We start from the raw sequence: 15,125 nt of genomic DNA, 5'->3' as shown, positions 1-15,125 counted from the left end.
ACATTCCCTCAAACAGTAGATCGCTATTGTAATTTGTCCTTATTCTAGACTTTTCTGAGCATTATATTTAAAGAGCAGCACAAGGATGTTCGTGCGGGTTTGATGTATTCTAAGTACCATATCACAAAGAACCCTGAATGCATGCAATTGTGTAACAACTATTTATATAAATATATATAAACAATGTATGTATGATTTTCAGAAGACCTTCCCACACACCAAGATAATCAAGTTGTGTGTCAATACAAAATATTAAGTATTTAATCAGAAAGTATGCGACTGTAACAATAATGGGTAGCCAAGAAGTTCGGCCTCTACAGGCAAGCTTAGCTCCTGCAAGGTCAACATGCTATTGACAGCGACATGCTAGGCTGATGCCTCAACTATTCAAGCACTACATGGATAGCTTCTGTGAGATCTAGGCTTATTTACAAGATAACGTGTATTCAGAAACTGTTTTTTTCCCTGAAGATTTTAATAAACGTAGCAGCTCTTGAGCTATGTGAGCATAAGGTTTAAAGTCTCTGACAGTGCAACCGTCTTGAAAAAAATGTAATTGCCCAAGTAGAAATAAGTGCTTCAGTTTTTCATATGATAAAGACAACACTAGTGCTTTGCATTACAGCTTTTACTCCAACATAAAAGCCAGTTAAATCATAATACATCGTAAATAATGTTAAAAAGCCACAAAATACCTGGGAAGGAGAAGCTGATGCAGCATCTTTATTAGAAGTTACAGGAGATTCCAAATGACTGGTGCTGGTGGTATTCTGAGATGAATTTACTCTTCTGTAAGGATTACCCATATTTCAGGTTACAAGGCAAACACATCCATGTCATAATTCTTTCATTACTGGGAAAGCACACGCTCCTCATTTCCCAGATTAAAGTTTCTAAAACTTATTTTCCTTCCCCTAGAGACTGAACTTACCTAGAAAGTATTAATTCCAATGACTGTTTATCAACTTCATTGTATCCAGGCCAGTCTTTTTGAATGTCTTTAAATACATAATCCTTCAGAGTGTAAGAGTTATCCTTGGGATTCAAGTTGGCTACCTACAGGCAGACGTTAATAAAAGAAAAAAAAGTTCATTATACTTAAACACAAACCACAGTAGTACAGCAGAGCTAAATCATCACTGAAAACAAAATCAGGCACGAGTCTTCTAGGTTTTAGAGGTGAAGATCAAAGTCGTTCTCATGTAATGAGCACCGATCCTCAAAAACACGGTCAATTTTGGATATACGAAACATGCTCGTGAAAATCTCTCTGCGCCACATCACCCTGTTTGAATTTAACACAGCACTAAGAACCACGGCAAGCTATGTCAAAACTGCCCAGTCTTCACCGGTACAGCATGCGGACAGGCCTGGTTTTTAATATTGTTTTCTGTTAAGGAGCAGAGAACGCACGCCCCCAGGTGCAGATTGAGAGCTGTTCCACTTCAGGAGGACGCAGGCTGTTCCCGTGCCTGACACCACTGCGCTGCAGTTGCGGAGCACGGCTGTTCCTGGGCAAGCATCTCCATCAGCACCTCAACGACCGCAGCACAAGCAAGAGCAGCTCATTTGTCATCACTTGCCTGGTGAACAGCATGGCGTTTCTTTTCCCCGCTGCAGGGAACTACAGCTTCCTGTTGAAGAGGCTTACAGGATAGCCGCACTTTTTCTTTTACTACAAAGATGGATTATTCTGCCACACAAAAGGCTTACAGATGAAAAAAAGGTAACTGTGGTCATACCTAACAAGTTCTATTTTAAAGCCAAGATTTAGTGCTAAAGGAGAGATGTACAGATGTACTCTTCCTCTTGCAGGCACAGGGTTCATTGCAGCAAGTCACTGTCATGAGAAAGTCACGTGCCTCTGCAAATAAGGTGTTAAAATATCTTTCCTAAGAAAAACGCAAAGTATACTCAAAAAGTTCAAGTTAACTAGCAAAACCTCAGGACCACTGCCACCCAAATGGCTGTTTCAGACTTCCTCCTCTGACACCTGCTCCAGATTTCTGAGAAAACATCAAAGAAAAACAGCATTGGTCCATTTGCCTGATACAAAATGTTCAATTGCTCTGTGAAAAACAACCACTAGTTTCTGCAGCTTTCATTATTTTCTCCAGCCAGGTGTTCACTAAAATATGTGAATGCTGACGCTCAAAGAAAAAGGATTTAAATGCGTTAGTGGATTAAGCATGCTTTATTTCCTGATGTACTTTCTGACATATTCTCAGACCTGAGTTTATTTTTTTTATTCTTTAATACACTATAAATGAATGCTACTAATTTGTGCCTGTGTGCGAGTGTCCCCTGCTTAACAGTAATTAAAAGTATCCGAGACACCCAGAAACTAAACCATTTGTTAAAAATTGAATTAAAGCTATATTCTCAGAAAATGAAATCCGTGAATGTTAGATCTTAGCAAGTTTAGGCTCCAGGTATTAGATTCCTCTAAATGATTACTAAGATAAGAAAAAATTGAGTAAGGTTTTTCATGGTGTAGTGCTACTAACATGATCATTTTTGAATGCAAACTAGTACCTTCAGGCAATTCACACTACCTATAGGAAGGAGACTCAAGGTCTCTTGTAAACGTTGCCAAAAATAATGGAATAGTAGAACTTTTTTTTTTTTTAGTCTAGAGAGCTGAGCTTCTGGACTTTTAAAATCAACTTAAAATATAAAATTAACTATTTAAATTCATATGTAAGAATGCAGCTTTTGTTAAATTGGACATCTTCAAGGTGAAAAACTACCACTGCTTTGGGCAAACAAAGCAACAATACTTTACGTATTTGAGCAACCAGTGTTTAAAATTCAGTGTAGGAACAACCAAATTTGCATAAATATTAAATTTTCCTCACCGTAGTAGTTTTCAAAACTATCCTAGATAGACAGAAAATGCTCCTAGCTTACGCTTGCATATACTTGCATAACTCAGTCACAGTCTATGGGCACCAGTAGTATTAAAAAAATAAAGTCAGCATCCACTGCGTATTATTATATCCTAATGAGCCTTCCCTGAACTGTTTGAGTAGAAAATGTGTCACTCCTGACCACAGAATTTACAAGTTTCACCTTGTAAAACACTGTAGGCTTACTGGTGATTTTGATGAACATGATGAAGAAACACAAGCAGAACTTAACTCAGAGGAGCACTGGAAAAGCCACTGCATAAGAAAAAAAGCCTGCAAGAATGATAAAAGCAGAATTCATACGATAGCAAAGAAAACCTTTGCTCCAATGAGGACCATTGCCTTTCCTATTTACTGATGGCTGAGACCCCCTCAACGGACAGCAGTTCTAACAGGTCACAAGAGGAGCCAACATACCATGTACAGGCCACCAACTACATGCACATGAAACACTAACCTACTTGATTACTGACTTCTCCCCATAAATTCATCACAACAAATATTAAGTACTCTGATGACCTATTTCAAGCAACCGAGAGAAAGTAAAGTCAGTTGCTCTCAATTAGCTGGTTCAGCAGTCCAAGCAACAGAGAAGCATGGGGAAAAACGGCAGTAGGAGCAACAAAGCTAAAAAAAAAAAGTGAATTGCTGCCTGCCATCCTAGAAAAACAAAAACTACCTCCAGATCTTTCAGTCTTTCCTTCCATCACCTTGGCTTGCATTTTGAGCACCCTCCATAGCGCCTTTTGAAACACTTACGTGATGAGAAGATTATTTAAGGTGTTTATTATTTTTCTCATTTAAATATGGGAGTAACATATCCCTAAATCATGATTAAAAGAACAGCAGGAGGAAAAAAATGCTGGCAACCATAATCTGACCTGCTGCAGGATAGCTGCAAGGGAATTCTTGTCCTTCTGGTTGACACCATCTCTCTGCAAGCGAGCAAGTAACTCTGGTTTCTTGTAAGCCTTCAGTGCCAGTAAGTGAATCACCCTGTCCCTGTACGGTCGCTGAGAAACAGTATTGTTTGCATGAGTCTTCCGTATTGTATTTGCTGGGTTTATGGGTGTCGACCTCTTCCTCTCAGGCGCAGCATCTGGAACACTTTGTGGTGCTTTTCTGATCTGTACTCTTTTTCCTAAATTAAGGATAAAACGAAAAAAGTGTTACCAGGGATGTTCAAAGTAGCCAAGGAAATTGATTTTAAAGAGATTTCTAAAAGTGTATTTACTTAGCATTTTAAGATCTACTGGTATATTCAGGGAGTAAAGATGCACCAGGTTCAGAATTAAAATATTATTCAATACAATAAAAATCAGGTAAATGAGTCATGGGAAAATTTATAGATTTATTTATATAGGTGCTGCTTTTATTATTTTTTCAGTTTTTTAGCTTAAGCTCTGAAGAGTGCCTAGGAAGACAATTCTAGAGAAACAATTGCACCACTGATTAAAGAAACGACCAGCACTTGGTGTTCATCACCCGAGTTACTCATTCTAAACAAATCTTCCCCCCCCCCTTTTATTATGTAAGCCCATATACATGTCATCAAGTTTGGCAGAAAACAATATATCAAGAACCTAACAGTTCTTGGGACCATGCCAGAGAAGTTTAAAGAGAAAGCCTGCTCAGCATTTTGGATCAAACTACAAAGAGGCGCGTTTCTCAACTGGACGAACAACGCGAGTGCTTGCAAACAGGGCATCCAGAAGGTAAAAGTAACAGCGCCCAACCTGGATCTGAGCTTTCCAGAAAAAGCCCTCAACTCCTCTGCTCAGTTTTTAAATAACACCTGCTATAGAACAGAAAGAAAATATAAAACGTAAAATTATTGTAGCAAAAAATGCTGTGATCCACCAAAGGATGTGAGGCATTTTTCTGAAGCTAACAAGTCATGTTTTAGGCTAATGAGTATGTGTCAGAACATCTGAAGCTCCACCTCTCCTCCATCAGACATGCTTGGAATTCAAGAAATTTCTGGAGTCACAGGGGAGAGACCAGTACATAGCTGTGCTTATTGCTGCTATCCCCAGGAACTGTAAAAACGTATTTCCAGTGCAGGCCAAACCTGTATGATCTTTCTGCCCTTGGACTTTGCCCTTCTGGTTGTCAGGAACAAACCTAACCACACAAACACACGTGGTTACATTTTCAGAGCAGCGCGAACTTGCCAGTTGTCTCCTGAACGCGTTACAAACGTTGTGACAAGGTAAAACCAATTTAGATGCGCGCCTCCTGGCACAGCAGATAGTGGAAGCTGCATTCAGACAAGCACCTGCTTAAGTCGCATCTCTGAATCACTTAAAAACAATCAGCCAGAAACATAACCACCCATTACCCTGAGTGGCAACCCCAGCTCCCCAGCTGTACCGTATGCAGCATGCTGAAAGCCACCCTCACTGCTCTAGCAGCACCCAGCCTGCCCTACCTGGGCTTCGCCTGTGCCAGCCTGAAACAGGAGCACCCCCAAACCCTGTCGTTCTGCTGCTGCCCATCCTCAGGCCCCGTTTACTTAACTTAAAAGCATTCGCTCGGGGTCTGTTTAAGCAGACAGAGCCACGGGGATGACGTGCAGGCAGAACGGTGCTTCTCCAAGCAGAAGGTGTTGCAGCTCTCACCCTGCAGCACAGACAACCCACCCGGCGCCCCTGTCCCAGTGGGAACCCGTGCCCTGCCCGATGCCCGCAGCGTGGAGGCTGCCAGTGCTTCGTTTTGCACTTCTAGGAATGCTCTGCAGGCACAGGAGTCAGTCGTCTTCACACTCTCTGGGGAAACCGTGCTCAGTGCAGTGCAGTAACACACAGTGCCACCCGAGAGCTTTTTGTTCTGTGCACAACTACGAAATCCACAGGCAGATGCCAGCATTATTTGACTTAAGAGGTTTGTTGTTTTTTTTTTTTATGGAAAAACACAGTCTTATGGTAACAGTTGCTCAATCATGGTGAAGACAAAATAAATTAAATCTAATTAGCATCAGCATGTGCGAAAAGAAATTTTTTCCAAAGTAAGCTTATGAATTTGTACAAGAGGCTTCCGCAGTGTTGCTTTTTTTATGTTACAAATTCAGGTGATGGTTTAGTGCAGTATTTAGGTATTCAAGACTGCTGTTACAAAACAAAAACATTAGTTACTAAAACAGAGAATGTAAGTGCACGGGAAGTTAAAAACCCTCAGATCAACAGTCAAAATTTCAACCAGCCCAGCAATATGGGGACAAGGAAGGAAAGGCTGGCAGGCTTTTGGGAGGTTAAAAAAAAAAATTAACTTCTGAATGCAACAACAGGAGATTTTAAATCTGTGATGTGAGAGCGAGCCACCTAGAACTAAGACTTGCCAACAGTACACCAAAAGAAATAGTTACTGAATTGGAAAACTTACAGACATCTAGTAGAAAACAAAATACAACCATACCTAAATATGGTCCACCAGGCTTAATAACCTTTGCACTTCGATTGCGTGATTCCTCTTCTGCTTGGGTCATGCGCTCTCTGGTCATCTGATAGGAATCATTTGTTGCACATACTGTAATTTTATTCTGTACAAATCCCAGGCAACTCAGTTGCAAGGCTCCAGAACTACAAAAACATTGAAAAAAAATGAGCCCAAGCACTATTTCAAGTCCAGAAGTATGGTTGTATTAGAAACTTAAAAACCTGTGTTAACAGGCAGAGAAAAAAGGTTTTCACTTCTGACAGCTAGCTGATACATCTTTCAAATAATCTCTGCACACCCAGCACCCAAATGTTATCCATGTTACCTGTCAATATAATCACAACGTTCTCATATAACCACATTTGAGGGGCAAACTCACGACAGTATGAGTGGCTGTACTAAAAACTACAGCAAACTACTCAAATTAGTATGTGAGCTAGAGTAGTTACATGGGCATCCTAAAAGCTACGCGCACATTATGCCTCAGAGGCCTTCTGAGTAATGCTCAGCACCTAGTTAAGCACATACTTGAAAGTCGCCGGCTTCCTCTGCCTGCCCAAGTCTGACACCTTGCTCGTGACTGCCCAGGTGTCCCCGAGCTTCAAGAAAGCAAAGCCAGACCTCCCCTCAAAGCCTGTACGCTAGCTGCCACCCCGAACTGCTTCCTTCAGAGGTTCTCCTCCTTTTTTTTGCCGACCCCCTGTATTTGGCAGCAATGAGCAGTGCTGTTGGTTTAACTCTGAGGATTTGTATTTTATAAGGGACACTTAAAACAAAGCCCTGCACAACAGAGCAAACGGGAGGGCAGCCGTGGTATCTCCTCAGTAAAGCTCAGACGGGCATCAGGTTTCTGAAGGGGCCCGGTCCTCTGGGATGCGAGTGCCTCATGTTCGTACTGGCCGCAGACATCGGCAGCGGCTCACTGACGGAGCTGCTGGCAGAAGTTGCAAAATAGGTGAAGAGCAGCATTTCCCCAGAACCGTCTTCTTGTTTCCCCTGGATCAGTTCAAACGCACTCACGCTCATCCAGATGAGCACGTCCACGGCCTAACAGCAACTTAATTTAACCTTCGTGATTACTGCTGTGAACAAGTATTTTGTGCAGCAGAGCACTCATTCTGACCAGGAAGGGGCCGACAGACTAATCTAGCCCGAAACACTTTGAACAACCCTAAAACGCCCCAATTAAGGTTCCAAAAAGAGAGGCTGAGCAACGTTCAGCATCTACCTTCTTAGCTTACCAGGTTGTTTCTGACAGCCACAAGACTGGACAAAGCCAAGCCACGGAAAACTGTTTCAGAATAATACGGCTACAGTTTTGTCCAGCTGGAGCCCAGAGCTATTGGAATTATTTCTTGCTCCCAAAACAGCACACGTACAATAGAAAGAGATTGTTCTTGCCGTCCAGAGCGCAAGCTCTACCCGTTGCACATTTCCTTCATCCATCACCGGGACTTATCAATCTAAGAAGGACCAGCAGGAGCACCGAAGCGTCGTGCACCGCCCAGCGCACGTGGCTTGCTGTCACTTCCCAGGACTGCAGCAGCCAAACAAAGTTCAAGAAGAGAAAGGGCCCCACTGGGCAAGTCATCTGCACAGAACAGCTCCCATAGCAGCTCGTCCCAAAATATTCCAAAGAAGAGATGCTCAGACCTCAGAGAAAAGGCTTACACTATGGGAGCAGCTAAGCACTGACCGAGACACCATGCAATTCCCCTCCTTGGACTACAGATTTTCTGAATTTGAGCAAGTTTTGAAGCCAGACCTACCTTGAGCAGAAGGTCCCTTCTGTATTATTTTTAAATGGATTCTACACAGAATACTCCAACAAACTGAGAGCTGACTACAAAAGAACTCACAAAACCTAATTCAAACAAGCTTTCAAAATAGATTGGCAGAACCACATTAAAACTACTTAGGCATGTTATTCAGACCTAAAGCAGCTTAAATTTAATCTTTCCTATAAAATGAATTCAGTTCAATTTACCAGAAGCTGCTCCTTCCCGAACAAAGGGGCCACAGAGATGCTCAGTGAAACACTTGAGTCAGACTTGAGGACCGCTACGCATTCGGCTTGCCTGCACAAGGACCCCGAAGCAATTTCTATCAGGAGCGTGAGCTGCCTTCCGCAACGGCCCTCTTGAAGGCCACTTGCAGGTTTTCTAATCAGGAGCCGGCAGCAACCTCGGCGCACCAGGCACACAGAACTTTTATCGGACAGGAGAGGGGAGAGGAAGCAGGACTCACCCCCCCCCCCCGCTGCTTACTTTGTGCCAGCCTCAGCCGCTGTCTGGCCCCTTTCAGACCCAGCTTAAATGGGGGCTGCCTGCTGTCAGCTTCCCAGCTCAGCACAGGCTCTGCCGGCAGCTTCCTACGAACGCGTGGGGACAGGCAGCGGTTCTGCGCCACCGACCCCACCAGCACCACACTGAATGTCTTCTTCCAGGGGCTGAGGCAAGCCTGGTGTGAGAGCACGGCGCTTGCTGGGCTGTTAGCTAGACCCTAACACTGTTCACTTTGACTCAAACGGACCAGGACAAGGCGCTGCTGTATTGCTTTTGGGTTCTGAAATGCGGTGGTCACGCAGCTATGGGCAGGTCACCGAGTTATGTGGTTCTTAAAATAAGACAACTATCCATCATGGCTGGCCTCCTAGCAGGCTGCCAGCTATAATCATATTTACATATGGTTGGAGAATGGACCTGGTCTAGCTTGGATGATACTGAACTCCAAACGCTTTTAAAAATAGCTCTAAGGGGTGAGAAAGCACTCAAAAGGCTACTCTTTTTAAAAGCAAGACCCAAAGAATTCTATGTAAAAGCAAGTATTTATAATGAGCAAAAAATCATGCTACTGCTAGGAATCTTTTTTTTTTTTTTTACTGCAGCTCATCACTAAGAGCACGCCTCTGTTAAAGGATTTTGCTATATGCTCAAAGCCACAGAATCTACTTAAATTTGCCATGAAAGAAAATGTTAAGTAAAACTTACCTTGAGACAGTTTGCTGGACACAGTCAAAGCTTCCCTGAGGGTTATCTTTGCCAACATTTGACAAGTAGAAGTTAAATGTATGCACTTCATTTGGGAGATCAACTTTGGGAATTTTAACAAGCTAAAAGGAAAAAAAAAGTTTATGTAAAGACTTCAATCTACACTCCTTTGCTTGTGATTAGCTACAGTCATAAGGGTCTTCACAGGATTTACTTCTCAATGAGAAAACGCATTTCAAAAATTTCAGTATGATTTCAGTGACATCACTAAAAAGTCTGATCTGGCATAATTCTCCCTCCAAAAGCAGCACAGGCTATGTGCTGCTGTTGTAACCGTACCAGAAAAGCTACAGTCAGTCGTTTGGCACCTAATTCAGCAAGGCATACGAGCAGCAAGTAGTCCTTTCCAATTAAGTGGAATTACTGCGCACGTACTTAGCTTTAAATGCAAGTGCCTGAGCACAGGCAAACAGGCTGAAGCTCGGCTAACTCAACAGAGCGAAGCAACGTGCACGGCCCAGCTCTGTGATTTACCCAGTCCTCACGAAGCACATACAGCGTTCAGCTACAAGAAACAGCAACACATGAATTGTAAAACTTCTAAAGATATCAAAGGTGAATTTCAACTCCAACAGACACTAAAAGCTCTTTAGCTCAGTTCTAGAATATTTGCATAAATATGAAATGTAAACAGTTGTTGGTAGACTCAGTCAGATATAATAAAACCTGATTTCCTTGGCCGAGCTAATCACTTAGCACAGGATGTGACGCACTGTACCAGAGCTGAAAAATATAACTGTGAGGAATCACTAAAATGTTTATTGGCATAAGCACATTTGAAAAATGTGCTGCTTCACAAACGAAACCCTGAAGCACAAAAAAAAGACTGCCATCCAAATACTTTGTTCTGAAGGTAAAATTAGGCTGCATAACGTCTAAAAAGCTGTTCTGAAATTTGCTTGAATTTTTAATGGAATATTAAGTAAAAGTGACAAGAAAGGGTATTTAGAAGTGATATTGGACAGTCTTAAATCTTTCTCTTATCATTTTGCTTGTGAATTTGGCTAGTCTTTGTAAAAATCAATGTCATTTTGCACAAAGTACTAATATAAAACTAGAAGACTCCAATAGTATTTATATTTTAATCATTAACATCGAGAGAGTTTAGCAACAGCTCGGGGCAATTGCTGGACAAGGAGAAAGGCAATTTACCCGAACATTATTCTTTTACTTAAGCCTCAAGTAGCTGTATTCTTGAAAGAGCAATTTATGCATTTGCGATAAGAATAAAAACAGAGCAAGTTACCAGATCCATCATCATGGGTCATGCGTGCTGCCTTACCTTTCAACTATTACAAAGGTTACTACAGAATAACCATCAGCCTGAAAAGATCAGAGGGATGCAAGTGACACTAAGATTCACCCGCATTCTCTAAAACTAACCACCACTGATTGAACGTTTCAGCTCAATGATTTTACAATATATACAGCAGGTGTGTATGCATGGAATTGACAGGTCTGTAAGCGGCGGACTGAGGATTCAACCCATCGAAGAAGAGGATGTTTTGTAGCCTGATGTAGTTTGTGGAAAGACAGCAAATATCAATCTAAGGCTGCCAGTCAAGAAATACAACCACACATATTGAAGTAGATGATTGTTGCTGTGTATGCTTTCAATTAATTCTCAAAGCTTTGGGGATCTTATTTTTGTGTTGAGCAGCTGAAAAAATATATATCCATGCAATCACCGTAACAATTAATAATATCTATAACCAGAATATTTTTCTTTAAAAGGCTGGATGAATTACTGTGGATATTAAGCCATAGAACAGTCAAACGTTTTGATATAATAATGTGAAGATGGAAGTTGGCCTAAGAGTACATTTAAAAACATGTTTGTTGCTCTTCCACTCCCTTCAGTGAAGCCTTATTTCTCCTAATGAAGAGAGACATTGACAAGGTATGGAGAAACATACAAATCTGCCTCCTTGCAGGCAGGAACATATCAAGCTGATCACCAAAAATGTTTTACCATTTGAGCAAACTTAAATACGAATCCTGAACTTATCAAGGCTTCCTGCAGCTCCCCATCCTGCCCAGCTTTGTAAGAAAGGCACCAACGATGATGAGGGAACCAGCTGTTGACACCACTGTGACAGGTGTCTTCTCACCAGAAAGTAAAAGACCTAGAAGTTAACTTTCATCCTCACATTTTCAAGATATGTTTTTCAAAAACTTTGCAAGAACTAGGTGATCACTCCTCAGGCATTCCCTGAGTTAAGATAAAGAGGAAGCAAGCATTGTGGGAGAACATTTCTGTGCTCGGATATTTCAAAAAATGGCAGTGCAACTAATCTGAGAATAAAAAATTGTTTCATCTTCAGTTCCAAAATTATTGAATTTGTAATGCAGCGGATACAAGGCTCTCATTTTTGTTGTTTTCCTTAAGAAGTTCTTACTAGTTACAAATAGGAGGCATTTTTAAAAAACTCAGAACAACAGTTAGTGGTGAGAGGGGCTGCTAATTCAGTTCAATGCCGTGTTTCTTACTATTTGCAGCTGAATCCAGGAAACTGAAGGACCCAGCAGATGCTTTAGCAGCCTCTGAAAAGGACTCATTCAGAGTACCCACAAAGTCAAAAACTTTGTCCCTTAAACGAGGGAAATTACTGCAGAAAGTCTGTTGTATTTCAGATAAGCCAGTTCAATAAACTTTGAAAAAGCTCTGAGGGAAAAAAAAATGCATTTTAAGTTACATTACATGCAAATAAATCAGATAAGCCGGTTTTCCATATTATGGTTCAAAAGTGAAAGCCCAAACATCTAGGAAACAGAACAAAGTATAAGTATTGAATCTGCAGGTAATACAAAGCTGGCAGGGACAAAATACATGAGGATGGAGTCAAAGTCGTCTTGGAAAACAGGAGAGTGACTCTGAAAATGGGAGCATGCTGCCATTCAAAAGCAGCTGTGCAAGGAACCTCATTTTAGAGCAGAAACATGGGGACCAGCCAGCTGCAGCAGCAGCTCCACAGAGAATGTGCAAACACAAAAACTGCAGGAGGAAGCGGCAGCTTGAACTGCAGCATAGTGGCCTGAGCCCTGCACCCGGGAGCTGCCTCTCTAGATCCTCTTTCCAGCTCTTCAGAGATTACTGCTGCTTCTGCAATTACTCCATTAACTTGCTGACAACTTCTAGGTTTTCAAAAATTACTGTCACCCCAAACGCTTCAGATCAAGTTTTATTGCTGTTGGCATATTTGCCATTTCCTTCTGGATCTTGCAAGACAAAATAACACTTTAAATTAGTTTGACTCATCGGATTCAGCAAATAAGCCCCCTGTTTTGAATAAACCAGCCAGCTTTTACAGTATAAATTTATACCATATAGTTCTTAAAATTTCAATAGGCTTTTTGGTTTAATCAGAATTAAGATACTGCATTCAGCTTCCGATAAGCAGAGTGGCCAAAAGTTTGTTTTTCCTATTTGAGCTATACTTGTAGAAGCAGGTCAAGGATGCTTTATTAATAAAGCACGTATTGCAACTGCATTAATCCGTGACAGAAAATAAACTTTTATTCATATCAGGAAGCTGCACTGCAAGCCAGTTTTTAGTGCTTTTATTCAGAAAAGCTGCTTTATATTTCTATTCCGCCTTCCACACATACAGAGCGTCCCAGCTTGTAGGTGGCAGGCAGCACCTTGAAAGCAATTTGCTATATTCCTCCCACGGCCAAGAAGAGTATTTCTAACAGCAAACACCCACCCTGGCACAACGCATTACTCATAGCTGATCCGTGCTCTTCCCCTAGAAGGAGGTAAGTCCTTGCTGCAGACCTAGTTTATCCCTGCCAGCAGGCAGACAGATGGAGCAATGAAAGACGATGAGAAAGCCCTGAAGAGAAGCTGCATATATGCACACCTTAACCAAAGAATCACTCTGGTTGTGTCTAGACAAGGAAACAAGGTCACCTCGAAAACAGGTGCATACGAGCGCTGTTCAAAACAACCTCTCCCCCTCAACTCGGGCACTAACCTAGTGAAATGAACCATGTGTCTTCCCCCGAACACTGCCCCAGTTTCAGGCACGTTAACATGCTCGCCTGAACTGCCACGTCTGTAGTCTGTATACTTCCCAGGATACGTACCAGCATGTGAAGACAGAGCATCATTTTTCTCCTAGCAGATTCCTCATGCACCCAAGCACATTTATCCTCGTTCACACGCCTTTCCCTGTTTCACATGGGAAGCCCATTGTGCAGGACGTCTCCACAACCAGACGGTGCATCAATATAGCCAGCTACCATAACACTACTCCATTTCTCCCACGTCATTTCACATCTAACACGCGTAACTCATGTCCCTGTGTCCTGGTTTTGGCTGGGATAGAGTTAATTTTCCTCCTGGTGGATGGTACGGTGCAGTGTTTTGTATTTAGGATGAGAACAATGCTGGTAACACACCGATCTTTAGCTGTTGCAGAGCAGTGCTTGCACGAAAGCCAAGGACTTCCCAGCTTCTCACACTGCCCTGCCAGCGAGGGTCTGGGGGGGACAGAGCCAGGACAGCTGCCCCCAGCTGCCAGAGAGATGTCCCATACCATGGGGCATCAAGCGGGACAATTATATGTGGGGGCTGGCCAGGGGCTGCTGCTGCTCGGGGTCTGGTTGGGCATTGCTTGGCTGGTGATGAGCAATTGCATTGTGCACCTCTTGTTTTGTCTATTTATTCCCCCTCCCAGTTCTTTAGGAAAGAATAGACAGTTTAATAGGAAAAACTATTTTTCTTTCCTATTAGACTCTCTTCATCTCAGACCACAAATTTTACTCCCCCCCCCCCCCCCCCCCCCCCCCAAGTTCTCTCCCCCATCCCACTGCAGGGGAGCAAGCAAATAGCTGCGTGGTGCTCAGCTGCCTGCCAGGTTAAACCTCAACACCCTGCACAGCCTTGAGGCACTGGCTCATTTCTGGCTGACATCCAGCTCGGGTCTGGCTTAAAATTTGCCTCAGCTGCTCTCTCAGACTATTTATCAGTTGCGGATGTAGCTAAGACCAGCACTGGCCTATTTCAGAAGGCAACTTATGCTTTATAAATCCTTTCCTGCGTAACACCTATTCCTGCCTAAAATTCCCAGCACGCCTGTGACGCTGAGTTTCACCCACACGTTGCCTCTCCTGCGTGGCCAGCAGACAACACTGGGAGCATGCAGACACTGCAGGAAAACAAGAAGCTACGATCACAGAACTGCAGGGGTTGGAAGGAATCTCTGGGGATCATCAAGTCCAGCCCCCTGCTAAAAGCAGGTTCCCTACAATAGGTTGGGCAGGAAAGCCCTCAGGCAGGTCTTGAGTATCTCCAGAGAAGGAGGCTCCACAACCTCTGGGCAGTCTGCTCCAGCACTCTGTCACCCTCACTGTAAATAGGTTTTACCTGTGTTTGTGTGGAATGTCCTGTTTTTTTTTTTTTGGCTATCGCCCCTTGTCCCGTGGCTGCACACCACTGAAAGGAGCTTGGGCCCGTCCATTTGCCTCCCATACTTTAGATATTTATAAACATTGGTCAGATCCCCCTCTCAGCCTTCTCTTCTCCAGGCTGAACAGACTCAGGTCTCTCAGCCTCTCCTCGTGCAGGAGATGCTCTGGGCCCTTATGCAACTTCTGTATAGGGAGGCAAATACTTAATAGTTTTTCCCACCAGGTTTGACCGAATTTTCCTGCTCTCTCATGATCAGCTGTATGTTTCAAACCCTTCCCTTCTCGTGCTTCCATTCTGCTTTACTTCGGAGCTGTC

General features: G+C 42.8%; 1 protein-coding gene across 2 annotated transcripts in view; it reads right to left on the bottom strand.

Moving 5' to 3' along the window:
* The window catches only part of ELL2 (elongation factor for RNA polymerase II 2), a 43,596-nt gene that overhangs the window by 10,349 nt on the left and 18,122 nt on the right, over positions 1 to 15,125 (bottom strand). For both annotated transcript variants that reach the window (XM_066987891.1, XM_066987890.1), the window contains exons 3-7: positions 9,335 to 9,456; positions 6,324 to 6,487; positions 3,791 to 4,050; positions 932 to 1,056; positions 696 to 789 (exon numbers count right to left, since the gene is read on the bottom strand). In XM_066987891.1, the coding sequence (XP_066843992.1) occupies positions 696 to 789; positions 932 to 1,056; positions 3,791 to 4,050; positions 6,324 to 6,487; positions 9,335 to 9,456 (765 nt within the window). The remainder of the gene's footprint in view (positions 1 to 695; positions 790 to 931; positions 1,057 to 3,790; positions 4,051 to 6,323; positions 6,488 to 9,334; positions 9,457 to 15,125) is intronic.

The sequence above is a fragment of the Anser cygnoides genome, chromosome Z, assembly GCF_040182565.1.
Source record: "Anser cygnoides isolate HZ-2024a breed goose chromosome Z, Taihu_goose_T2T_genome, whole genome shotgun sequence".
Lineage (NCBI taxonomy): Eukaryota > Metazoa > Chordata > Aves > Anseriformes > Anatidae > Anser > Anser cygnoides.
Note: the sequence above shows the minus strand (reverse complement) of the source record. Positions and strands in the feature narration are given on the sequence as shown.